This window comes from Buteo buteo, chromosome 11, assembly GCF_964188355.1.
Source record: "Buteo buteo chromosome 11, bButBut1.hap1.1, whole genome shotgun sequence".
NCBI lineage: Eukaryota > Metazoa > Chordata > Aves > Accipitriformes > Accipitridae > Buteo > Buteo buteo.
In genome coordinates, this window is record NC_134181.1 from 44326190 (window position 1) to 44351911 (window position 25722).

At 44.2% G+C, this 25722-nt stretch overlaps 1 protein-coding gene across 3 annotated transcripts in view; it reads left to right on the top strand.

The window, feature by feature from the left end:
- The window catches only part of MORC2 (MORC family CW-type zinc finger 2), a 63751-nt gene that overhangs the window by 20735 nt on the left and 17294 nt on the right, over positions 1 to 25722 (top strand). For all 3 annotated transcript variants that reach the window (XM_075041961.1, XM_075041962.1, XM_075041963.1), the window contains 8 exons: positions 6423 to 6513; positions 8095 to 8203; positions 10132 to 10291; positions 10374 to 10485; positions 12262 to 12387; positions 17760 to 17839; positions 23744 to 23826; positions 24231 to 24316. In XM_075041961.1, coding sequence (XP_074898062.1) covers positions 6423 to 6513; positions 8095 to 8203; positions 10132 to 10291; positions 10374 to 10485; positions 12262 to 12387; positions 17760 to 17839; positions 23744 to 23826; positions 24231 to 24316 — 847 coding nt within the window. The remainder of the gene's footprint in view (positions 1 to 6422; positions 6514 to 8094; positions 8204 to 10131; positions 10292 to 10373; positions 10486 to 12261; positions 12388 to 17759; positions 17840 to 23743; positions 23827 to 24230; positions 24317 to 25722) is intronic.

Consider the following 25722-nt stretch of genomic DNA (forward strand, 5'->3'; position numbering starts at 1 on the left):
GTTCTATTCTTCCGCATGACAATTTTAATTAAGGATTATTTTTGTTGTACATAAAGCTGATGCGTTAGAAAGAATAACTACGTGACTTGCCATAGTGCTGTTGGAGCCCATGCTAGCATGTGATGTCCCGGAGTACACTGAAAGGACGGCGTAGAAAGCTGGATGAGGCATCATCTGGGAGGATGAGTAAATGAACCCAGGTATCTCTGGGTACATTCACACAGAGGGAAGAGCTGAAAGCTGAAGTGAACCATTCCATTAACACGTTCTCTGTGTTACTCTGTCCTGTTGCTGTTCAGTCTCATTGGTCTTGTTCTGTGTTGGACAGTTCTAGATTTGTCTGGCAAGCTGCGAAAACAGAGAAGGGTATAGTGTGGCAACAGGCCAAATTTGAGTGCTCTGTTTGAGTTCTTGATTGTCAAGCCAAATGGCAGCTCCTCAACTAAAATTAGTGGAAGGTGTAAGTGTTTAGCATTTCTAAAAACTAGGTGTGTTTGTCAAGTGACTCCTACTACAATTGCATTCAGAACTTGCTGCATTGGCTCTCTTAATGACCACACTAGATTGTGTGGTCTGAAGATGAAAATATGTTTGTACTCAAGCTGCAAACATCTTATGCTGTAGAGTCGTAAGTTATCAAAAGATCTGAGGATTCAGTGGTGCCACAGTACAGATCTTTTCTAAAAAAGCATCACTTCCCACAGGGAGATATTAGGATAATAGGTCCAAACGTTTGGCTTTTTCATAAGGGTCTAAATAGCAGTCAATTAGAAAACCAAACAATAGATCTCATGCAGCACATCTTAGGTTGGAATTTCCCATATTGCCAGTGACATTGCTACTAAGGATACTTAGGCTTGAGAATTTTACCTACTGCTTGGGCTCTGAAAGTGCTGCATGAATTTAATGAATCAAAATGTAGGTTGAATGATTCAATAAATCAACTTGTAGGTTGAAAAAGTATAACAACTAATTTGGGAAGTGATCTGTAATTGTATTCTTAAAGGATTGAAGAAAATAAGTCTAACTTGCATTTTAGAATCATACAACCACAGAACAGCCCAGGTTGGAAGGGACCTCAAAGATCATCTGGTCCAGCCTTTTGTGAGAAAGGGAGCCTAGATGAGATGATTTAGTACCCTGTCCCTGTCGTGTCTTGAAAACCTCCAGTGATGGGGACTCCACCACATCCCTGGGGAAGTTGTTCCAGTGATTGATTGTTCTCACTCTAAAAAATTTCTTTCTTATATTGAGATGAAACCTCTCCCAGTGCAACTTGTACCTGCTGCCCCTTGTCTTTTCCATGTGGCTCCTTGTGAAGAGAGAGCCTTCATCCTCTTTGTAGCTGCCTTTTAAGTACTGGAATACTGTGATGAGATTCCCCCTGTGCCCTCTGCTCTCCAGGAAAAAGAGACTTAGCTCCTTTGGTCTTTTCTCATAGGGCAGATTCTCCAGTCCTTTGATCATCTTCTCCTTTGGACCCTGTCCAGTCTGTCTGTGTCTTTCTTGAATTGAGGAGACCACAACTGAACACACTACTCCAGCTGCAGCCTGACCAGCACTGAGTAGAGTGGGATGATCACATCTCTATCTCTGTAGTAATGCCCCTGTGGATGCAGCCTGGGATCCCATTTGACTTCATTGCTGCAGTGGCACACTGCTGACTCATGTTCAGCTTGTTGTCCACCAGGACTGGCAGGTCCCTTTCAGCAAGGCTGCTCCCCAGCCACACAGATCCCAGCCTGTACTGGGCTCTTTGGTTATTTCATCCCAGGTGCAGGACCTTGCCCTTCCCTTCAGCTTCATACAGTTCTTGCTTGCCCACTTTTCCAGCCTGTCCAGGTCTCCCTTTAAGATGGCTCTCCCTTCCGATGCGTCCAGCTCACCACCATCAGCAAACCTGGTGAGGGTGCTTTTGATCCCGTCATCCAGATCCCTTATGAAGATGTTGAACAGCATGGGGTACGACATGATCGCTGGGGGACCCCCCTTGTGACAGGCTGCCAACTGGAGTAAAAACCATTGAGGATCACCCTCTGAGCGTGACCTGGGACCAGTTCCCTACCCACCTTGCATACCACCCAACCGGTCTGTGTCTTGCCAGTTTGTCCAGGAAAAGGCTGTGGGAAACAGTGTCCAATACTTTGCTGAAGCCTGGCTAAACAACATCCACTGCTCTCTCCATGTGGACAGGAAGTGCTGCCTTGTAGAAGGTGACCAGGTCACTGAAGTCTGACTTGCCTGTGGTAGATCCATGATGGCTTATCCCAATCACCTGCTTCATTTGGCTTGTGATACTTTTTAAGAGGATTCGTTCATTGCTTTGCCAGGGATTGAAGTAAAGGTATCAGTTCTTGCAGAATACTGTTGATCCAAGGCTCACAATGGTGAGGAACAACGTTTAAATGTAACTGGGGTTCTAGCATTTACTTTAAAGTGTGTGTACACGCTTTTGTGTGTAGGCAGTGACACTTAGGGAACCACTCTTGAGGGGAGTGGTCTACATATTTCTCAGGGGAAAATCTCTTTAACCTTGTAGCACATTGACATTTCCTCTTGTCATGGTTTAACCCCAGCCAGCAGCTAAGCACCATGCAGCCGCTTACTCACTTCCCCCTCCCACCCAGTGGGATGGGGGAGAAAATCGGGAAAAGACGTAAAACTCGTGGGTTGAGATAAGAATGGTTTAATAGAACAAAAGAGAAGAAACTAATAATGATAATGATAACACTAATAAAATGACAATATTAATAATAAAAGGATTAGAAAATACAAGTGATGCACAATGCAATTGCTCACCACCCGCCAACTGACGCCCAGTTAGTCCCTGAGCAGTGATCCCCTTGCCCCCACTCCCCCCAGTTTATATACTAGATGTGATGTCACATGGTATGGAATACCCCGTTGGCCACCTTGGGTCAGCTGTCCTGGCTGTGTCCTATCCCAACTTCTTGTGTCCCTCCAGCTTTCTTGCTGTCTGGGCATCAGAAGTTGAAAAATCCTTGACTTTACACTAAATATTACTTAGCAACAACTGAAAACATCAGTGTTATCAGCATTCTTCTCATACCTAACTCAGAAACCTAGCACTATACCAGCTACTAGGAAGACAATTAACTCCATCCCAGCTGAAACCAGGACACCTCTCAAGTTGACAGATTTTTGAAATAAATCACAATAACTTACATCAAACTGATTTGTCAATTGCTAGCTGTGTTCAGCCATTTCCGCCAGGTGCCTGAGTGTCTTGTGTTTGCTATGGTGATGAAAGACCCCAGAGCTTCTCCCCTGTTCCCCTGTCCCACTGAAAGCTTGACTGGAAGCAATTTGGTTTAGGCTGATTTCTCACAGGTAGTAAATTAGATACTTTGGCTCTGGAATATTTTTAGAGGATGCTGTCAAGTCCCCTGCAAGTACTCTACCTAATGCGAATATGGCAGATGAATTTATGGAGAAGGCAGGAAGGATAATTTTCTGTGATCAGGTTGGGACCTTCTTTAGTGTATTCTCAACTGGAGAACTTGGAAATATGAGAGGACTGTCCTCAAAGGGTGAAGCCAGATCTGACTTAGTGGCTTTGTGACCCATAACAGAGGAGTGGGGAGGTATGGCTTGTGACCCATAGCAGGGGAGCAGGCAGCTGCCTGCGGGGATGTCGGCGATGTGTTGTGTGTCAGCCAGCTTGTGTGCTGTAACAGCCTATCGTTCGGGAGGATTCTCTGTTGCTGTCTTGGACGACTAACAGTTCAGTTAGGAATTAAACAGCTCCGTCCCTCAGTTCTTCATTCCAGACGTCTGATGTTTCTCATTAGGAAACTTTTTATCTGTGCCCTTGATTCCTATTCTTGGGCTCTGAAGATCAGTCTGCCACTTTGAGTGAATTCCTTCGGATTGTTTTTTCTCTCTTCTGTTTGGCATAGATCACATCACCCCCCTTTTTGTTGCCAGGGAGTTTGGTTTTTTTAAAGCCAGTAACTCTGAGGCACGACAAAATGAAAACATTGTGACTAAAATAGCCTTAAGTGAAACTCCATCCAGAGCCTTAACTCAAAAAAGCTGGAAAAAAAGTAATTTGTACCTTGATTCTTGGGAGGAGGTAAAGGTTAAATCTCTCCCAGAGACAGCAAGCCTCGAGCACAGAGAGATGCTCCCTCGCTCCCCTCTGCTTGGCATCATCTTTGTCCCTCTGCTCAGAAAGAAGAATCTTTATAGGGTGGTTTTGGACATCCAGCATTGAGTGATGAACCATATGGTCACCTTTTGTGAGAGAGGAAATGCTTTGGACAATTAGTCTTTACCCTTTTTAGGCTTCTCAAAGTTTTCTTAAAAATAGTTGGTGATACAATTTTTTGTATAGTAAAAGGGCTCCCGTAGCCTTCTCTTCTTAGAATATCCCCTTTTCTGACCAGGCCTTAAAACTAACACAGTAATAGTAGTAGTAGTAGTAGTAGTAATAATGATAATAATAATAATATCATCATCAATATCCTTACCCAGATCTCAAATATGAGATAATCTAATGTTTTCTTTGATTGACTAGAAAATACTGTAGTAGGCTGAAGGAAAGGAAGAGGTACTTTCATCCAGTCAAAAGTTGGTTTTGAAATAGTTGTGGACGTCTCTTATGAACATACTGAATTGAGGCAGCAAGGTGCTTGCACAGTTTTTCTCCTGTATTTTCACCTTGTAATTTGTGGCTTTAAATCTGCATGTCATTTCAACGGAAAATGGCATTCTGACACGCAGGTCAGTGATTTTGTGTTATACCAATGGTGTTTGTACTAAACATCTTACTGTAAAAACTCACTGTCAGTACTAGTGGACCCGGGTAAGTCTCCTGTATGCTTAAATCCAGCTTGTCCATGGGCTCAGCCTCCATGTAGCTGATGGAGTGAGTGATGTCCTGTGCTCCCTCACAGCTTGTATGTGCATTTGAGGGCTGTAATTGTTGTTAGCCTTCCTGTTAAGGCACTTCGTGTTCCTTGTCTCTGGAATTGCATTTCTCCAAGTAAACTCTATGGTGAAATGATTGCTATCTCTTGGGGGAAGGGAGAGGAATTGTTCTGTCCTGTGGATGATGTTAAAAGGCTTTATCCCTCGAACAATAGAAAGGCTTGAACTAAAAATGACAGACCCTCTCAGCTGTTAAGCCATCATGTCCTTTAATTTTGTCCTGTGCTAATAAAATACTCTCTTCATTGCTGCGGTGCTTGCTCATACTGCCTTTTCACCCACAGGGGTCCTGCTGTCAGCAGTCCAGCAATCTGCTGTGAAAATTAGCTTTTATCTTACTAGTGCATTAATTAATCATAGCGTTCAGTTCAATGCCATGAAGAAAAAGTAATGGTTATCCCGAATTCAAGACCTTTTTATAGTACTGACTTATGCTCCAGTGCCAGCGGTTTTGAATCTGTGGTGTCAGCAGTACACGCAGCACAGCAGAGCCGCAGCGTCCCAGGCTGTGTTTTGGTTTATGAGCACGTTGGTAATTGTGGTGGACACAACAGATCATCCTGTGGACATTTTTTCTTTTAAAAAGAAGCGTCTTTGTGCAGTGTGCACGGGGCACTGGGCTAGTCTGTGTTTTGGGGTTGTGTGGGGATTTTGGTAGCGGAGGAGGGGCCGCAGGGCCGGCTCCTGGGAGAAGCTGCTCGAAGCGCCCCCGGCTCGGAGCCGGACCCGCCTCTGGCCCAGGCCGAGCCCCTCAGCGACGGCGGCAACACCTGTGGGAGAACGGATTTAAGAGGGGAACCCGCAGCTGAGCGGAGTCCTCCTGCTCCTCCTCCCCCTGAGGAGGACGGAGCGGCAGAGACCCGGTAGGAGGCACCGACCCCGTCCCCTGTTCCCCTGCGCCGCCGGCCGGAGGAGGTGGAGAGAACCGGGAGCGGAGGCGGGAAGGAGGGAGGGCTGGGGGGGGAAGGTGTTCTCAGGTTTCGTTTTACTTCCTCAGATCCTTGCTTTGACTTGGTTGTTAGTAAATGAAATTGATTTTGTTTCTTCCCCAAGCTGAGCCTGTCCTTTGCTCGTGACCGTAACGAGGTCCTTATCTTCGTTCTTTTCTCTCCTTTCTGATTCTCCTCCCCATCCCACCGGAGCGGGGGGAGGCGCAGTGAGCGAGTGGCCTCCTGGTGCTTTGTTGCCGGCTGGGCTGAAACCACGGCAGCCTGAAACTTACAACTCTTTTTGTCAGCATAATGGCACCGGTACAAAGCTTTTGATAACGTAAATGCTATCGAGCAATGTGTATCTTACGGGGCTGTATGGTAGAGCTTCAGGATGAGACTTTGGCTTGGGCTTCTGGCCTCTTCCATGCCATAGTCTTTCTGCGCTACTTACAGTGGTGAGTAAGTTTATCTAAAAGATATGTGTGTGTGTCTTTATATTAAAATAAACTTTTTTTTGTTCCCTGTCTTTTGTTCCAGACGAAGCTGCCAGTGTTATTCAATTTGGTAAATCAGCCAAGCGATCACCTGAGTCAACTCAAATTGGGCAGTATGGGAACGGCTTGAAATCGTAAGTATAACAAAAGCCAGCCTCCTGAGATTATGGAGGTTAGAGTTCAGTTAGTAAATGTATTTTTTGCTTGGAGGTGTATATCTTGTTTTCTAGGAGAAAAAATAAATAAGAAATCTAGATAAAGATGCCACGGTTTGGTAGACAGGAGCTCAATGAACATCTGCTGTAGTTCTTCAGTGGCAGAGAATTCTGTTCAAAGCTGATGACAGTGTTTTGCCATTATGTTTGCATGATGCAGAGGATACAGGTCAGAGCTGGGGGGAGGGAGGAGCAGGAAACAAAACCTTGATATGCCTTTGACAGACAGATAGTAAAATTGGAGCAGAACAGTGCTGCAGCCTCTCCCTAGGAAAGTTGTCTGGTGCAAGTCAGATGGACTTAAATCTTTTCTTTTTTTCTTAAATCAGACAAATGCATGGAGGAGAAGGGGAATGATGGAAGGACTAACATGAGGAGTGGGATTAAGTGGCAGAGGAACAGAGGCGGGAAGGAAATCTTACTGGTTGGAGGGGATTTGCTAGGAAGGAGAAAGGTGTTTGCTGTGCTGAACTGATGTCTTTGGGAAAGTTAGAGGGCTTTTATGGCTTACTCTGATTGGCTGTTCTGCTTTATGTTGTTCCATGTGGCTTGATTATTTATATGCATCCTAGTAGGGAAATCTGTGGGACTCTATAATCTGGGAGGAAAGAAAAAAAGGGGGTTTAAGAGATCTTGAGATACTATTGATCCAGCTGCAGTGCAGGACAGATCCCAGATCCTGCCTGTGCACTTCCGGACAGATCTCTGTCCTGCTCTTAACCTTGAGCAAGAGGCATACTATATTACAGCTGAGAAATGCAGACTGAAGCCTGAAGATGCAAATGATGGGCTTTGGTATTGCATTAAGTCAATCTAAAGAGAAATACAGTGACAGAACACTAATCCTTCTTTTGATGCAATGTTAATTGCTCTCAAAGTTTTTTGGATGAGTTGCATAATAGGGTAAAGGAGAAGATGGGGAAAGCACTATTGGGGATAGGAGAGTGGGGAGGAAGATGAGACTGTCCCTTTTTTTGACAACTGACTGCTAAGTTGCGTTAGCTGAAGTGTCAGTGAGTCTTTCAGGTTAGACATTAGGAAATAAATTGTCTGTCTCCCAGAAACTTGTCTGCTGCTATTCATTCTGTGTACAGGGAAATGAAGCATGCACTTGCTTTCTTACTTACGTTTCTGCTCATATATTTGAAGGTTATTGTCCCATCTGACCTTTGTCATCTTTTTTTAGATTTAAAAAAAAAATTTTTTTTCAACTTTCTATGTAGCATGAACCTGGAAAGCCATACTGTACTTCTGCACCTTTTAATTGTGACTAGTGTTAAATGTTTTGAAACATTATGAAAATGTCCATATTGACATTCCTTTTGAAAGGAATGATAAGTTTAGAGAGAAATGGTAGTTGCCGTTTAAGCCATTCTTCTGCCTTACCTGGTTTTGGCATCTGATAATTGAACATAATGGGAAGAAAACTCAGTAATGTGGTCTGCTTTCTAGAAAGTGTTGTGCATCAGGTGTAACATGCAGCCTGAAATCTGTCTCCAGGGGTTCCATGCGGATTGGGAAGGATTTTATCCTGTTCACAAAGAAAGACAACACCATGACTTGCCTCCTCTTGTCACGGACGTTCCATGAGGAAGAAGGCATCGATGAGGTTTGCATGTACTTTGTTGTAATGAACTAATATGGTGAATGCTGTCTCATCTCATCTGAACTTCTGTAGCTGTCACAGGAGAAAAGTCTGTGTCAGTGTTGGTTGCCACTCTGGTTGGATCAGTGCATGGTTTTCTCTTGGTGATACACTTGTAGGGGTTCTGTGAATTCATCAAAGAATTTTTCCTTTTGGTTTTAATTCTGTTTGAGAGGTCTCTGTAAACTACAGCAAGCTTGAAGGGCTTGTTTCAATTGCTTGAAGTTGCTTATGCTGAGTGCAGGACATGCCCAGGCTTCTTGCATTTTCCTTTTCCCACAAAATTTGAGTTTGAGATATATTTAAATTTATTGTTCTGATTTGATTTTCTGTGGAGAATTGAAGGTGTGATTGAAGTTGCTACCTGCAGGTCATAAAATCCAGACACATCTCTTCCTTTGGATCTTTTTTTTTTTCCTTAATAAAAAATGGACATGGTTCTACCTATTGAAAACTTGTATATCTTAATGGATAATTCGGGCATTATTGTTCTGCATCTAGACTCTTAATATGGAGGTATTTTTGTGCTCAAGCACAAGTATTTTCCAGGCAAGGCCAATAATGAGAAGTTTTAAATTTGCACTGGGATGGTATCTAAGAAAGTGTCCTGGTTTTGGCTGGGATAGAGTTAATTTTCTTAGTGGCTGGTACAGTGTGTTTTGAATTTCATGTGAGAATAATGTTGATAACACACTGATGTTCTAGTTGTTGCTAAGTAGTGCTTATCCTAAGTTAAGGATTTTTCAGTTTCCCATGCTCTGCCAGCAAGCAGATGTACAAGAAGTTGGGAGTGAGCATAGCCAGGGCAACTGACCCGAACTAGCCAAATATTCCATACCATAGAACATAATGCTCAGTATATAAACTGGGGGGAGTTGGCCAGGAGGGGCGGATCACTGCTCAGGCATCGTTCAGCAGGTGGTGAGCAATTGCATTGTGCATCACTTGTCTTTTCTTGTTGTTCTTTTTGTTTGTTTGTTTGGATGATTTTTTAAAATTCATTTTATTATATTCCTTTTCATTAGAATGATTATTATTATATTTTATTCTTATTATTAGTGTTATATTTTATTTTCCTTTAGTTATTGTATCGTTCTTATCTCAACCTACGAATTTTACTTTTTTTCTTGATTCTCCTCCCCATCCCACTGGGAGAGGGCAGAGTGACCGAGCAGCTGTGTGGTGCCTAGTTGCTAGCTGGGCTTAAACCATGACAGAAAGCATTTTTCCATTGTGATAGTGGAGGGAGCTCTACAGAGAAGCTGTTGCGGGAGCAGTGCTGATGGTTGAAGCAAGTTGGGAACGGTGATGTAGTTCCCACAGCAACTCTGGAGCCGGATATTTTGCCTTGACCTCAATTCTAAAGTGAGGACAGTATTCCCTGTCCTTGATAGGCAGCTGCAGTCTATAATTCTATCTGTGTTTTTGTTCTAAATGACAGAAAACACTAATAACCTTGCTGGAATCCTATAAAAATAATAAAGAGTGAGATCAGGATAACTATGAGTGAAGGATATTTGAGTTCAAGAGAGACCTTAAGCCTAAAGGTTGATATTTTTAAAGAAGCAAAGTTTGGGTGGTTTTTTAGTATTATGAAAGTTGTTAAAAGAGGAGGGGGAAAAAAGACACTGAGTGTGTGAGTAGCCAGTACCATACAGGTTACTTGGGAATGGTTCAGTCTAAGGCTAGGTGTTGTAGGAAGGCAGCTCAGAGGCTGGCAAAGAGGGGTACTTGAGCATTTGACAGATGTGCAAACCACTGAAAAGCTAGGAAGGACTCTTGCAGTGACTTAGGGGGCTGTCAGAAGGGGTAAGCTGCTTGGCTGTGATCTGCAGAAGGGGCTGACTGGAGTGGGTAAGCCTGACTTGCTCTTGGTATGATGTCATTTGCAGGTCATTGTTCCCCTGCCCACCTGGAACGCACGAAGCTGGGAGCCTGTGACTGACAACATGGAGAAGTTTTCTATTGAGACGGAGCTAATTTACAAGTATTCCCCTTTCAAATCAGAACAGGAAGTGATGGAGCAGTTTAATAAGATCCGTGGTGAGAAAGGTACGTATGGACAGTGCTGGTCACTGGGCAAGGAATTTGGGGTTTGACGGGGATTCACCTGATGAACTTGTTACTTGCTCAGGCACCCTTGTGATCATCTTTAACCTCAAACTAATGGATAATGGAGAGCCAGAGCTGGATGTGACTTCTGACCCCCAAGACATTCAGATGGCGGAAACACCCCCAGAGGGCACGTAAGTGTGACAGGTGTTACAGGCCCTTGGGCTCTGATCAAATTATGTGTAGGGTTTGGCTATATACTCTGTATGTGTGTGTTTTTTAAAAAGCTTCTCTTTCTATGGTGAATTGGAGAGTTCAGAAGATCTTTAGTTTGTTCTTCAGCAGTTTGGAGTTCATGCTTGTAAACGGCCTGCAGGTGTGATGGTTGTGTGTTTGGTGTGGTTGCCTGCATTGGCTTGTCTCAGCTTAGTCAAAGAAGCAAACTCGATGCCCTTCTTCAGGCACCTTAAAACTAAGGAGCCCTAAGTTACAGGTTTAATTTTCTACACTCATCAAAGATGTGTTTGTCAGAATGACAGCTGGTTGTGAGCCTGTGCTACTCTCAAACTGATCTTCAGTTTTGTGTTTAAATGAACCCTGGCAAAATGTGAGGCGCTGCGCAGGTCAGCCTCCAGGAGCAAATAGTACAGGTGGGTGCAGGTGGGGCATATCACCACATCTTTCTGGGAGCAGGGGCAGCTCCTGGACTTCCTGCAGAGGAGGAAGAAGGATGTGCTCAGAGGACAGCTAGAGGAGCAGAGGGCCCTGTTCAGGGAGAGCTTAGTTTGCAGAGTTGTTCATTTGTAGCCTGAAAAGGAAAAACTGAGCTGAACTGAGCCAAATACTTGATGAAATCTCAGAGCTCCATGGGCACACCTAGCAAGCTTTTACCTTTTTTATGAGATTACATGCTTCTTCCCTGAAGCGCTTGAATTTCCCATAAAAATACAGTTTCAAACACTGTAAACCTAGCTATTTCTGTATGTGTTAGCTTGATGTTATTGAGTACTCAGGTGCAGCAAACTCCTTGGACCTCTGGTGATCTAATATGCTTCTCAGTTTCTTTAATGCCTACTGGTGAGTTTTCATTATTACCACTGATCACTGGAATGAGCTTCTTCCTCCTCACCTTGTGATACCATTTCTGCATGTGATCAGTGCAGTTTCGGTCAGAGCATACTACTGACTAACCGAAGGGTAAGAGAACGCACTAGCAAGTGGGGCACACACTTAGTGTTAAATGGTCCAGTTTATAGGTTTGACCTTTATTATCCAGCTGTATTCAAAAAGTCTTTTTTAAGCTACAGTAATGTGCACATCAGTGTTTTGTAACAGTATTTAAAATGTACAGCTCAATAGAAAATCTGCAGAAGTTGTAGGTAGAAAAAATTTAAAAGAAAAGCCTCACTTAATGTAGCTGTATGGTAATTAAAGTAGAAAGGCCTTTTCTTTTATCTAGCTTTCTTGCTGAAGGTTGTCTCTTTGGCATATTTTGAAGTAGATGGCTATGAGGTGAGATGGTAACAGTTACAGTTCATGAGGTGTGAATTCTGTTATAGGTGCTTAAAATACACCAGGGGTAGTGCAGAGCAGCATGGGGAGGTGCTTCTGTTGGTCACTTGGCTCCTAGGTAGCAGTTTATTGGGAAATGAGAATCTTATGAGTTTTGTCTATGGAGAAACTTGTTAATTAGGTTTAGATAGAGAAGGAGGCTCTGTGACAGTAGTATGTCATGGCTCTTCTTAATTGGAGGGGAATGAAGGGGAAAAAAAACATGAAGGAAAGAGGAAGCAGAGTGCAGACTGAAAGAGACTCCAAGATGAGCACTCTGAGCAAAGAGACACTGATCACTCAGGGGGTGAATCAACGGAGTCATCTTTGGGCTATGTGGACCAGACTGGAAGAATGTCTGCTGGTAGTCCTATGAAGAAACAAACTGCTCAGTCTCTGTAAGCATCCCTCTCTTGCAGAAAGCCTGAGCGCCGGTCCTTCCGTGCCTATGCTGCTGTGCTTTATATTGATCCCAGAATGAGGATCTTCATAAATGGACACAAAGTACAAACCAAACGACTTTCATGCTGCCTGTACAAGCCAAGGTAAGTGTTGGACCCAAAGTCTGCAGATGTGTGGGACCTTTTGGAGTTTCTTTACAGAAAAGGTTTAGCATTTTGTTCTCCAGCTGTATTCTGCATAATTCCATGTTAAAGTCACAGAAACAGATCGTAAGAGAATGGGATGTGGTATTGACATCATGGAAAAAGAGGTAGATAGTGGAAAATCTGATGCCTTTGAAAATTGCACAAGTAATTTGTGCAATTTGGCTCCCCTTCACAGCAAACAAAGAAATGAAGATACTGATTGTTCAAAATGCCACATCCATACAAAACTGTTGGGTAACTTTTGTTTTTTAAGTAAGACAAGGAAATACATATGATGGATGTTAGAATTATTACTGAAAAGAGACTAGATTGAGCACTTTGAAACAGTTGCTTTGAAAAATTAACTTTTATATGTAGCTGATCTAGGTTTGAAGAGACATTGGGAAATAACTTTCCCTATCTTCCTTTTAAATTCCCTCAAACAAAAAATTTGGAAGTGAGCTGAGATGTGCTGCCAGTTGGTTGAATAGGGACTGGAAGAGGTTATAAGGATGGGAGGGGAAAGGAAAACATGTATTTAAGTCTGCTTGAGGCAATAGTGTTCTTCTGTCCCTGGGAGCACACAGGCTGCATTCTAGATAACATGATTTGTCTTAATAAAGTAGTAGTAATTTCATAGAGTATTTGTCGATTGTTTTAATGTAGCATGTCAGATTGCAGTAGTGTTCCAATAGTATGGGCCCACTATCAACCTGTTAGGTACTTTTACTAACTGTAATCCGATGTCACACCACTGATTGCTGCCCTAAGAGCCTGGCCAGCATGGTCTGGCTGTCAAGCTCTTACTTCCTCAGCTTCTTAAATGAAAATGTGTGAAATGGTATCAGAAACTTGATTGAAGTCAGGGGATATTACAGCCACTGCTCTCCCCTTGTTAACTAAGCCAATTGTTTCATTGTAAAAGGCAGTCGGTAGATGCAGCTTGAACTGCCACTGTAAATCCTGGTTTGCTGGGTAGAGAATCTCTGAATTTCTGACTGCGTTTCACCTACATGTGAGTGCCATGTGCTCCTTCCTCTGGTGCTGCAGTCCAATGAAAGTACTCTAGAGAGAAAGCAGAGGAGGAAGGTACATGTTTTTATCTCATCAAAGACCAGCTTCTTGCAAGACTCAAAGACAGGATGCCATCATTATGGGAGGGTGCTAGCATTGTCATGACCATATAACATGAACCATTTCACCCCAGATGTTCATCTGCCTCAGTATCTTCTTCTTCAAGTGGTCAGTAGTTGATGCCTGAGGAGGGATATGAAAATTTTGTTCTACACCATGGGACTGTTTTCTGTTGAAAAGAGACTGTGTTTTTAGACAATTTAGACAGCGGCACTTCTGGGTCCCTATCACCAATTCTGCATCTGCTTTTCATTGTTTTTGGGGAATAGTTGTAGCTGTAGAAGGGGAAATTCAAATTGTAACTGCTCAGCCATGGTAATTTGTGATCAAGGAATGATCTGGCATGGAGGACAAGAAGGCCCAACTACAGAATGGGTTACACTGGCTGATGAGATAAGAAATGCTGCGGTATTGTCTCGTAACAATTGTGTAATGCCAAGTGCTCAGGGACCAATTGTGGTAAACGGAGCTGGTGCTGGGGGATGAACCCAACACTGGGCTAAGGTTTCCTATGCTGACACTCACGGGATCGGTCCTGGTGCAGGTGTATCTAACAAATCTGCTTGTGCCGCATCTTTGCAGATTCCTTGTAGATCAGCTTATGGTGGTAGGCCAATAAAAATTCCCCAACGCTGTAAAGACATTTACATTTAAAATCCCTGCTCCTGCAGCAGTGTAGTAAAGACTATGCAAACAAGGCCTTCCTGTAGAGCACAGTGTAGATCTTCTTGGACTTGGGGCAATTATTGTAGACTTACCAGATCTTTCTGGAGAGTGTCCAGACTGCTTCCTTCTGGTCTCAGACTCCTGACACCAGGTTTGGGCTCCAGAAGCTGTGTGGCCATCAGGATGAGCCATCGAAGCCTTCGCTGTGGGTTCTGAGAGCCAGCTCAGCCCCTGGAGTAGGTGCCCACACTACATCCTGGACAGGTTGTGGAAACTCAATCTTTTACCTTCAGACACCTGAGCAGAGCTTAGTCTGCCCTGAGTGACTCTTTCCTGAGGGAAAACCAGTAAATTAGTCCATTCTGAGAGTGGAGTTATTGTGCTTTTGCAGCTATAGGTGATTTTTTTTCTTTTTTCTCCCTGAACCTGCTGAAAAGGGTTGCTTATGCCCTGGATTTTCCTTTTAGAGTTGGAGCCGGAGCTCACGCATCCCCATTTAGCTACTGGGCTTTGAGTGCTCTGCAGTTTAATACTACTCTCCTGCGCTTGTACAGGGACTCCAGTTGGTATAGGGGCACACAGGGGAAGTGTACCTCCGTTAACATGTTCCTTTAGAGGACAGTTGATGTGGCAGCACTGCTCAGCTTTTTAGCATAGCTGGTTTTTTCAGAGCCTCAGTAGCCTAGGACAGGTAACTGTTGAACTTTCCTGGTCCAGCAAAGGGATGGGTAACAGGCAGTGAAGGTTCTCCTGTCCTACAGCCCAAGTAGATGGTGTGCTGCATGTGGTATGTACTTAGGGGCTTTTTGTTAGTCTTTGGGGAAGTATCGTGATGCCTGAGCCTAAACAGCTTTTAATTTTGTTCATATCCTCCTGATAAAGGCCAGTGAACTATTGTAAGGAAATGCCATTCATCTGTCAGTATGGAGACACCTCTGTCCATCTATATGGTTGGTTTTATAAGAAAGTCTGTTATAAACCAGCCTGGCATGCAAAGGGCAGGCTATTACTTAATGGTGAGCTGACAAATGACTCCTGACTGTGGTCTTTTTACATACTTCTTGGCAAACTTTGGGCCAGGTGTCTTTCTGTTCAAAGTGATGCTTTCGTGCCTTATGTTGGACATTGGTAGGTACAGCCATTGGCTTGTTTCTATGCCCTCTGCTCTGCTTTCAACATCTGCCTGGGAAGGTTGCCTTCAGGAGGTGGTGGCTCCCCTCCTACTGTAGGGCTGTAAGTCAGATTGCCTTCATCTCTGAAGGAAAAGCTTGTACAGTGGCTTGTCTGCAGGTTAGTGTGTTGGTGTTAGAGAACAAAGAATGGAAATCCATTGTGGGCTTTAGGGTACTTAAGTGCCTTTTCTGAAAATTGGGGGTTTGCTGCTGTTGCACTGTTCTTCGTCAGGAATAAAAGCTTGTCTCCTCTGAGTGGGGCACTTGTTTTTGGTTTGTCATCTGCCTTTTCTGGAAGCTGTGGCTCTATGGGTGAGGCTTCTCTGTACCTTCCTGGAGCCTGTAACATCCCGGTGGGAGGGACAGGCTGTTTTTGTGCAGATCCTTCACCAGTGTTTGCAGGTGTGATACCACAGTACCAGCCTCCCTGGGAAGGGCTTGTGTCTCCTGAAGGATTACTTCCATCTGTTGCCTCCTGCAGTAACTGTTTGACCATGTTTAGCAGTGTGGGCTGAGAAGATAACCAGGCCACATGCAAGGGTGTCCCTTCACGAGGGCACTCCAAGGCAGTCGTAATGAACGTCTTGAAGCTGGGAAAGTCCTGCAGACTTCTTGCCTGTCTGCCCTGTTTCCATACATCTTTGCTAGATACACTATTCCAGACCACTTGACTAGGGGCTTTCCTGGCTGTGACTGAAGCCATCTGGTGTTGGAAAAGAAAATGAAACAGGAGGGCTGGCATGGTGATGGCTCATTGTGCCTGTCTGGGACACCCTGCAATTGCTCACACTGTACCCTGTTGCAAAGGGGATGCTGTCCCTAAGGTCCTCTTCAGGTACTGCCCTGCCTCACGAGCTGGGCATGTTAAGATAATACAGCTTCACCCTGCTTCTCTCTCTCTTTTTTTTTTCTTTTTTTTTTTTTTTCCCCCTCAGGAAAGTCAGGCAGGATGTGGATGAGGTAATTTAATTATGCAAACATGTTGAAAGCAGTCTGGTTTTCAGAATGTGTTCTGTCTCTCAGCCCCAGGTAGCTTTAATCACACTTAAGTAGATTTGAGGAGGTGGCGCCACCAAAAATCTGACTCTGCATCTCCTAACATGGTTATTGGGTGATTTCTGGAAGAGTTAGCACCTGCTTGCTTTTTCCCCAGTGAGGAGATCCTTATGAAGAGCAGAAAATGAGTTTAGTAAATGCAGAAATGTATTTAAGTGGACTGTGCTTGTGGTGTCAATTTTCTGGGTTTGGGAACAAGGAATTTCTGTTGATGAGACTATTTCTGACATCAGTATCGACACCTATGTGTGCTCGCCCACAGAAACATACCTAAACAAAACTTTTCATCTGTGCAAAGTGATTTCTTATGGATCCTGATTGATTATCTGCCATTTGGGGGGATCTTTTCTCTCATTGGGATCTAAATGTAGTTCCTCCTACGTTAATGAGTTAGTCAGTCAAGCCTTACGTCCTTATTTGTTTTCACCTCACTCTAAAATCAGCATTTCTAGTGACTTTTCTTTGGCTAAATCCTGGAGAGGTTTATTTTTTCATAAAAAGTTATTTGGGATGAGATTCTCCTCTCAATACATCCCAAACCTTGTGTCTTAAGGCGGTTTGAGCTCCTGCAGGCTCTTGATGTCATCTCTTCCCTAATTACACGCCTCTGCACAGAGGTGATGCATACTCACAAGCTTCTGCCTCTTACACATGCCTGCCTCTTTCATTCTGCAGTAGACAGTCAGATTGTGATCCACATTTGGCATGTTATGCTATAGGGAAGGTGAAACAAGCCACTGCAACTCAAGCATGGTTTACAAGGTTGTGAGTCAGATGTGTAGCATACAGAAATGTCCTGAAACTTTAGAGCTGAAACTTGAAGCTTTGTTCAGAGAGTTGGTTTGCCACTTAGAGGCTCTGAGCTAGCCCAGTGTGGAGATGGGCACTGCCAGACTGCACCTGTGGACAGCTGTTTGCAGGAGAAAGGAAGGGTTATTTATCTGTAATGGGAGGTTTTTGAAAAGCTTTCCATATGTATTCACTCCTCCTTTCTGCTTCTGAAGCCGTTATTCCTCTAAACCTTGGGATTTCCTCCAAGAATATGGATATATTTCACCCCCACTGGCTAATGCAGAAGGGGGTATTGTGGTTGAAGCTACTACTAAAGCATCTCTGACTTAAGTTTTTGCCTAACTGCATCCAAAAACACCCAGTTCCTGATATGTAGACCTCCTTCTCCATTTATTGAATCTATTGAGAGAGTAGAGTAACATGTGGAGACCTTAATCTCTCATACAGTGATGAAATCTTGGTTTGACCTTACTGCTGACTTTGCTGATTAATAAGTTTTTATCATCACAGGATGTACAAATATACTTCAAACCGTTTCAAGACCCGTGCAGAGCAAGAGGTGAAGAAAGCAGAGCACATGGCGAGGATAGGTGAGTTTTTGGGTTATGCATGCATCCTGATTTTGCTGTAGTGAAGGAAAGAACAGAAAGAGGCTGCCTTGCTGGATATGACCTGAAATTGCTCCGCTCTTGATCATTATGGTTGCTCAGGAAATTAGTTATTACAATGACTACAGATGACCCAGACTTACTTCCATGCAATGGAAGGAATGTACATTGTTCCCTAAGACCATTTTCCCTGGGGAATACATGTACAGAATAACCCTTGGAATCACAGCTGTCTGGCCTTGCTCCATATGAAGCCTGGCCACCTGTTATCCCGCAGTTCTGCTCTCACCTTTTGCATATCATTAGCTTTTGGTTCTGTTCTTCTGCTCCTTCCCTCTTAAGGCAGTTGTTAAAAAAGTAGATTTTGATTCTGTCACTTGATGTAAAGTGATTCTGGGTGCACAAGGGAGTCCTAATTTGTTTCTTGTTGGTTTTTTTCCCCTTCAAGACATCCTTTTGTCCATCTAGTCTTCCCTTCCTTTTAAATCCTGTAGTCCTCAGGAGAAGCCCAATTTGTCATTATTGGATGTTCATCATATTTATATGCTTATATAATTTCTATATAACATATCACTTCATTAAATTTGCACAAATTTAACATACAAAGCGGTCTCCCTAACCTCTGATGGGGAAATGCTGTAGTGAAGGAAGAATCCTGGAAGCTGTAAGACATGTTGACCTATATCTTCTGGTAGGTTTCATAAATAAACATCGTAAATCAGAGGCATGTGTCCTCTCTCCCCGTGTAAAAGCTGCTCTAGGCATGTATGCGTGTGTGCGCAGGTCAGATACGGAAGTGACAGTGCCACGTTCAGCCTGTGCACAGACATTAAGGGCAGCGTGATTTTGACCCTGCCCAAAGCAAAGCAGCAAAGTGAAATTGTGTAAATTGTGATGCTCCTTATTCCTTCTTTACGAAGTACAACCTAACAAGATAGACTTGAAACTATGAAGTTTAAGCAGATATTATCCTGGGCCTCAATCCTCATAGACGAATTATTTTTTTAGATTTAGATTATGTTCAGCACACACTGGCATTGCTTTTCAAGAAGGTGCAAATAGCATGATTTAGAGAGGCTTCTTTCTTGCAGCAGTCCATGAGGCCTTCATGATGTTTAAAAGGTGAGCTTTAGTGTCTTGACACTGAAGAATACTGCCATTCGGTGTCCTAGTGCTAAGAACAGATACCATTGGCACAGAAACATAAACTCATTTTCATCACCAAAGCTAGCTCGCTGCTTCTGGTGCTGAAGTGGGTTTTGAAAAGGGCTTTGAACATGGTGGTGACAACTCATGGCGGACCTCAAACTGTTTTCTAGAAGATTTGATCACATGAAGCCTCCAGGACTAAAACATTCTTGTAGCATTAGCCTCAGCTTCAATGCCACAGATCTCCTTCCTTTGCTTCTAGTAAAATGAATTTAATCTGTAACAACCAAGTTCTGTTGTTCTGCTGTTGATAGAAAAGATTATTTTCTTGTTATCTCCAGCATATGTTTTCTCTTGAGGATGCACACCGCTTTTAGGAGGGATCTTCACCAGGGAATGATTTGCAGTTTTCTCTTTCAAAAGTAGGGGTGCATTGTGAGAAATGGTGGGTCTCAGCTGAGCTAACCACAGTTCCAGTGTGCTGTGGCTGCCTGCCAGGGATGTGTTGGAATCCATCATACTGTAGAACTCTACTGAGGGATTGATGAGTCTCTGGAAGTAGCTTATGAGCTTATTGAACCAAAAGTTACAATAACTGAAAAAGAGCTATAGGGGCAGAAAGGGGGAAGAAAAGAAAAAAAGACGTATGAACAGCTATGACTATTGGTGACATGACTTTGACATATGCAAAAAGAGCCCTGGCTCGGGAGTGCACAAGCATGTATTTAAGATGAGGAAAAGTCACTCTTCATTCCCTGGGAACTGACTTTCCTGCCTCATCTGATAAGCTGTAGCATCCAGATCCCTAAGTGAGTGGATGGACACAGGGAAAAAGAACCATTCCTGGGCAAGCTATCTGTGAAAGACCATCAGCTGCTTTCTGTGTATTTCTGAACCAAGACTGAATATTGCACTGAGGCATCTTGGTATTGCCATTGCCTAGTTTCAAGAATTCCTCTTACAAAGTTTGAAAAGCAGACAAACAGAAAAGGTGAGGAGTTATGTGGGTGTCCAATATTGGAAGTCGTTAACAGCTGTGTTCTGCACTGGATGTGAGTCTGGAGTATTTTTGTGTGTCCAGTGACTTGCTTGGCAGTACCATGGGTATGCTGTGCCTGTTGTCCCCTGGGAGGACATGAATGCAGATTCTAGCTGCTGTATGCTCATCGTCCTGCTTAGGGTATGTGTTTTTGCCTATTAGGGCCTCAACCCTCAGACTCGTAACTGAATCACTCCCTGTCAGCTATGCCTTCTCAGTTTGCATTAGTGGAGCAGGTTTGACCTGTGCCCTTACGGGTCGTCTTCCCTCTAGACACAGTTGTGTTTAGCCCAGCAGCTTCTACTGTACAAGCTTTGATTTAAATGGACCAAGTGTTTTAAGCAGTCTCCAAACGCCTGTGTGTTCACATTTAGCCAAGCTGTCTCTTGATGATGAAGTCGGCTGCACAGTGCAGTTCTGCTGTGACTTGCTTGGTAAGCTGCTGTGAACCTCAGAGTGTGTTTCTGTGGGAATGAGTGGAATTAAACTCAAATGTAACACTGCATAGAAAAGAAAGGTGATTTTTATTGTAATGGTTTAAGTAAGTTGAGTGTGCCCTTTTGCATTCCTGTAGCTGCACGCACCAAAAACGTGCATTTCCACAAGTAATGCTGACCATGCCATGGAGGACGGTGGATGCCGATTATCAAACACTGGCTACAGCATTCTGGCTTCTGCCTTCTGGCTGGCAACTGAGTGCTGTTTTTTGGAGAGGTCCTTGGTAATCTCTAGGAGCCAGTTGCTATCCTGTCATCTTCTTGCTTACCTCATCCTCTGTAAGTCTTAGGTGAGGTCACTCCTCCACTGTTGTGTTTCCTTGTTCTGGGTGTCTCACCTGCAGTTTGTCTCCCTGGTGGGAGAGCAGGGAGGGAGATGGCTCATAGGGTGTGCTGCAGCCACACTGCTGCCCTCCTGCTATGAGGCTGCAGGCCTACGGCTCACCTTATTGTAAGCCGCACTATCCCTCAGTGCGTACCAGTTGTATTTCCAAATTATAGAATCATAGAACAGTTTGGGTTGGAAGGGACCTTAAAGATCATGTAGTTCCAATGCCCCTGCCATGGACAGGGACACCTTCCACTGGACCAGGTTGCTCAAAGCCCCATCCAACTTGGCCTTGAACACTTCCAGGGATGGGGCATACACAACTTCTCTGGGCAACCTGTTCCAGTGTCTCACCAGTAAAGAACTTACTTAGATCTAATCTAAATCTACCCTCTTTCAGTTCAAAGCCATTATCCCTTGTCCTATCACTACTGGCACTCGTAAAAAGTCCCTCTCCAGCTTTCTTGTAGGCCCCCTTTAGGTACTGGATGACTGCTAATAAAGTGTCTGCAGAGCTTCTCTTCTCCAGACTGAAAAACCCAAGTCTCTCAGCCTGTCTTCACAGGAGAGGTGCTCCAGCCCTGTGATCATCTTTGTGGCCCTCCTCTGGACCTACTCCAGTAGGTCCATGTCCTTCTTATGTTGGGGGCCCCAGACCTGAACGCAGTACTGCAGGTGGGGTCTCACAAGAGCAGAGTAGAGGGGGAAAATCATCTCCCTCAACCTGCTGGTCATGCTTCTTTTGATGCAGCCAGGGATACAGTTGGTTTTCTGGGCTGCAAGTGCACATTGCTGGGTCATGTTGAGCTTCTTGTCAACCAACACCCCCAAGTCCTTCTCCGAAGGGCTGCTCTCAATCCACTCATCACCCAGCCTGTATTTGTGCTTGGGATTGCCCTGATCCATGTGCAGGACCTTACACTTGACCTTGTTGAACTTCATGAGGTTCACGTGGGCCTGCTTCTCAAGCCTGTCAGTGTCCCTCTGATGGCATCCCTTCCCTCCTGTGTGTTGACCACACCACACAGCTTGGTGGTGTCAGCAGACTGGCTGAGGGTGCACTCAATCCTGCTGTCCATGTCATCAACAAAGATGTTAAACAGTACCGATCCCAATACTGACCCCTGAGGAATGCCACTTGTCACTGGTCTTCACTTGGACATTGAGCCATTGACCACAACTCTTTGAGTACAACCACCCAGCCAATCCCTCATCCACCAAGTGGTCCATCTCTGAAATACATTTCTCTCCAATTTAGAAACAAGGATGTCATGTGGGACAGTGTCAAACGCTTTGCACAAGTCCGGGTAGATGATGTCAGTTGCTCTTCCCTTATCCACTGATGCTGTAACTCTATCATAGAAGGCCACCAAGTTTGTCAGGCACAATTTGCCCTTAGTGAAGCCATGTTGGCTGTCACCAATCGCCTCCTTATTTTCCATGTGCCCTAGCATATTTTCCAGGAGGATGTCCTCAATGATCCTGCTGCGCACAGAGGTGACACTGACTGGCCTGTAGTTCCCCATGTCTTACTTTTTTTCCCCTCTTTAAAAATGGGGGTTACGTTTCCCATTTTCCAGTTGGTGGGAACTTAACCAGACCACCACAACTTCTCAAATATGATGGATAATGGCACAAATTGTGACACAAATCGTATCTGTGCCTGTCAGCACATGCCACTCTTTTAACCTATGCTTTATTGTTTCTTCTAGTCATCTTGCACATAAACATTTCCGTTCATACTTTATTTATACCAGTCTATTTCTTTTAAAAATCTCTACAGTTCATGAAGGCTGCAGTGTCGCTGCATCCTCTTTCAGAAATTTCTGTCCTCGGAAGCAAGCGTGAGGAGCGTTGCAGCAAGGTTAGTGCTGCATCCACAGCACACGTGCCGGAGTTGGGTCCTTGCAGGTGGCAGCTGCAGCTCCAACTTGCCCTGCCCAAGCAGGGCATTACTTGCCAGTCCACGTTTACCCCCGTGGACCTCGTAGCCTGTGGGACAGAGGAAGGTGACTCACTCAACTAGTTCTTATACAGCTGTGAGCAGAACAGGCTTCTGACCTGAAAGGGAACATGAGAGAGTTGTAGCCAATGTGCTTGTGGATGGAGAGCATGCAGATGCAAGGTACATGGTGCTAATTTACCAAAGCACCTTGTGTCTCAATTTTAGGAAGGGATCTCTTTGCTGAAAATGAAATTTGTTGGAGGAATCTTAAGCAATATGAGGGTGATGTGTACCTATTGCCAGGCAGTCTTGTTGTTAGTCTGGGAGAGAAGCGAAAAGGGGAGTTTCTTTTAAGCCGTAAACTTTTTGCGTGCAAAGATCATGTGTAGTGGTAGGTTTTCAAAACACTGTGTCCTGTTTTGTGTGTAGCACGGATTGTTGTTTTCCAGGCAAAATTTAGCAATTATCAAAGCTAAAGGCATTTCTGAGAGTAGTCCTTTCCCTTCATCCCTGCAAGAAAATTACCTCTTTGTAACTCCTTTTCAAGCCTGAGCTCAGTCTTCATTTTGTGAGAGCCTTTCTCTGCCTTCATGCTTCCAGGCAGAGCAGGCAGGGCCACTTGCATCCTTACTCTTTCCACTTCCTCATCAACTTCCTCGTGGGTCCTTCCTTTAAACATGCTTTCACAGAGTTTAGCCCTGCTATTATGCCCATGTTGACTGTGAACTCTGAGCAAGTTTAAGATGGCATGTCGGTGGTGCCCTCTCATATGTAGGGTTTTATTTTGTACCTTTTTGTGTTACCTTTGTACCCTTGTGCTTGTCAGTCCAGCAAAGGCTCTCTGGAAATCGGTCTCCTCAAGTGAATGCCTTATGAATCGCTGTCTGTACTGAATGGCTGACATCATCCTTTTCCCTGTGTGCTTCAGCGGAGGAGAAGGCTCGTGAGGCAGAGAGTAAAGCCCGTGCCCTTGAGCTGCGCCTAGGAGGGGATCTCACGCGAGAGTCAAGGGTGAGCCTTGTGCTTTGCAGCACATCACTTTGCAGCACTGAGGAACAATTCAGAGTGGTGGCTTTGGAGCAGCACTGGCTGGTCGGCACCCAGTGGTAGCAGCTGGTGTGTGGGTTTAGCAGGGGGCAACTTCAGTCAGTGGTGAGTTGCCAGCAGCATTCAGGCAGCTCTGTGGTCTCATCACCACTGGTCATGCTTCAACATCTGCATGTGGTTTCCAGCCCAAGTGGGAAGCCTGCTGATGTTTCTCTGCGCACAACCACCAGGATATCCTGAGTGGGAAGGGCAACCCCCAGCCCCCAGGTGCTTTGTCTGATGTCAGCCTCTGAGAAGAGGCCAGGGGAATGTGAGTTAATTTCAGGAATTTCACAGCAGCGGTTTTACTGTGTGATGCCTGTTTGCAGGTGACACTACGTCAAGTCCAAAACTCCGCAATAACCATGCGCCGGGAGGCTGATGTCAAGAAAAGGATCAAGGATGCAAAGCAGCGGTGAGTGCAGGGTGGTTCAAAGCTCTGATTTTCCCAGGCTGTTCACTCCACGTGGTCAGATGTCTCTCCTACTTTGCCTGTGTGGTGGAGGGAGCAGTTCGGCTCAAAGCTTAAATATCTGTGGGCATCCTGTATGCTCTGGCTGTTAAACCAAGGGGATTGAGTTTGCTATTCTGGTTGCTTCTGCTATTCCCCTCTTACTTGCTGAAAGACATCTTTGGATTTGCCCTGTTTTCTGTGATGTTTACGTGGTTTTCATGTCAGCTTTTTTCACTCTTTTGCTTTTTCATCTGCAGGTAAGATTCAGGGAAGCAAACAAATGTTAGCAAGTTACAGTGAAATGGCTTTTAGAGTTGTGGAGGTGTTTTCTAAAAACTTGCTGAGTTCTGTTACAGTCAGTGCTGTGAAATCCCAACACATTGTTCTAACGTAGCTCTGGTTGCAATTAACCTCGCTGTCGATGTACTCACAGGAATATTTCACTATTTGTATACAGTTTTTTTGCAAATTTGTCATATGCATTTAACAAATGAAGTCATAACCAGAAACAAATGCTCTTAAAACAAATGCTGAGTCTGAGAACGTTAGGGATTTGTATATACCAAGTCTCTGTTCCCACCCAGTTGTTTTGCATGCTAGTTTACATGGCTGCTTAGGTTAGAACTATCCCAGACTTGTTGCCAGAGATAGACCTAATGCATATTAAGATGCTAAAAATAAATAAATAAATACAGCTTTAATTTAAAAGTGCTGTAGCTGTGATCTGAAGAATGCAGAAACCCTTGGGAGAAGCTCTTTTCTTCAGCTTCCAGGTACTCTTCCACGTACAGCTTGTCTTTTAATTCTTGTTTTTGATTACATTAATGCACAGAGTAAAATTTTGTGAATGGTCTTCTGGCCTTCCTGCTTTTTCCTTTTAAAAAGCTGAACAACAAACAAAGAACTTGGACAATACAAGTTTGTTTGAAAATAGCTTCTCTATGGCCTTTATTGATTAGTTGGAAATGAGAGATTCCAAGTTCTCTTCAGCAGTTCTTTGTTTGAATCTGAGAAGGTTTGTAGGCCACAAAAGGTAAACCAGCTGGTTTGGAAGGATACCACAGTTGTAGGTATGTCAAAAGGTTATCTCTAGTCACGTTTCAAATATGTGATAATGAGGAAAATACATACATGTGACAGCTAACCCACAGCGGAGGAAGAGGCCTTTTGTCCGGATTTCCATACAGACTCAGCCATGTGTGCTCCCAGGCAAGAACTGCCAGGTGCTCCACCAGCTCCGGGCAGGCATATGACTTTCCCTGTGTCCCTGCATTCATCACCAGAGATCAGAGTTCAGAGGGTCATGCTTTTCCATAATCTTGTATTTTATCCAGCAAACAGAAGAAATTCCTGAAAAATGTGTATAA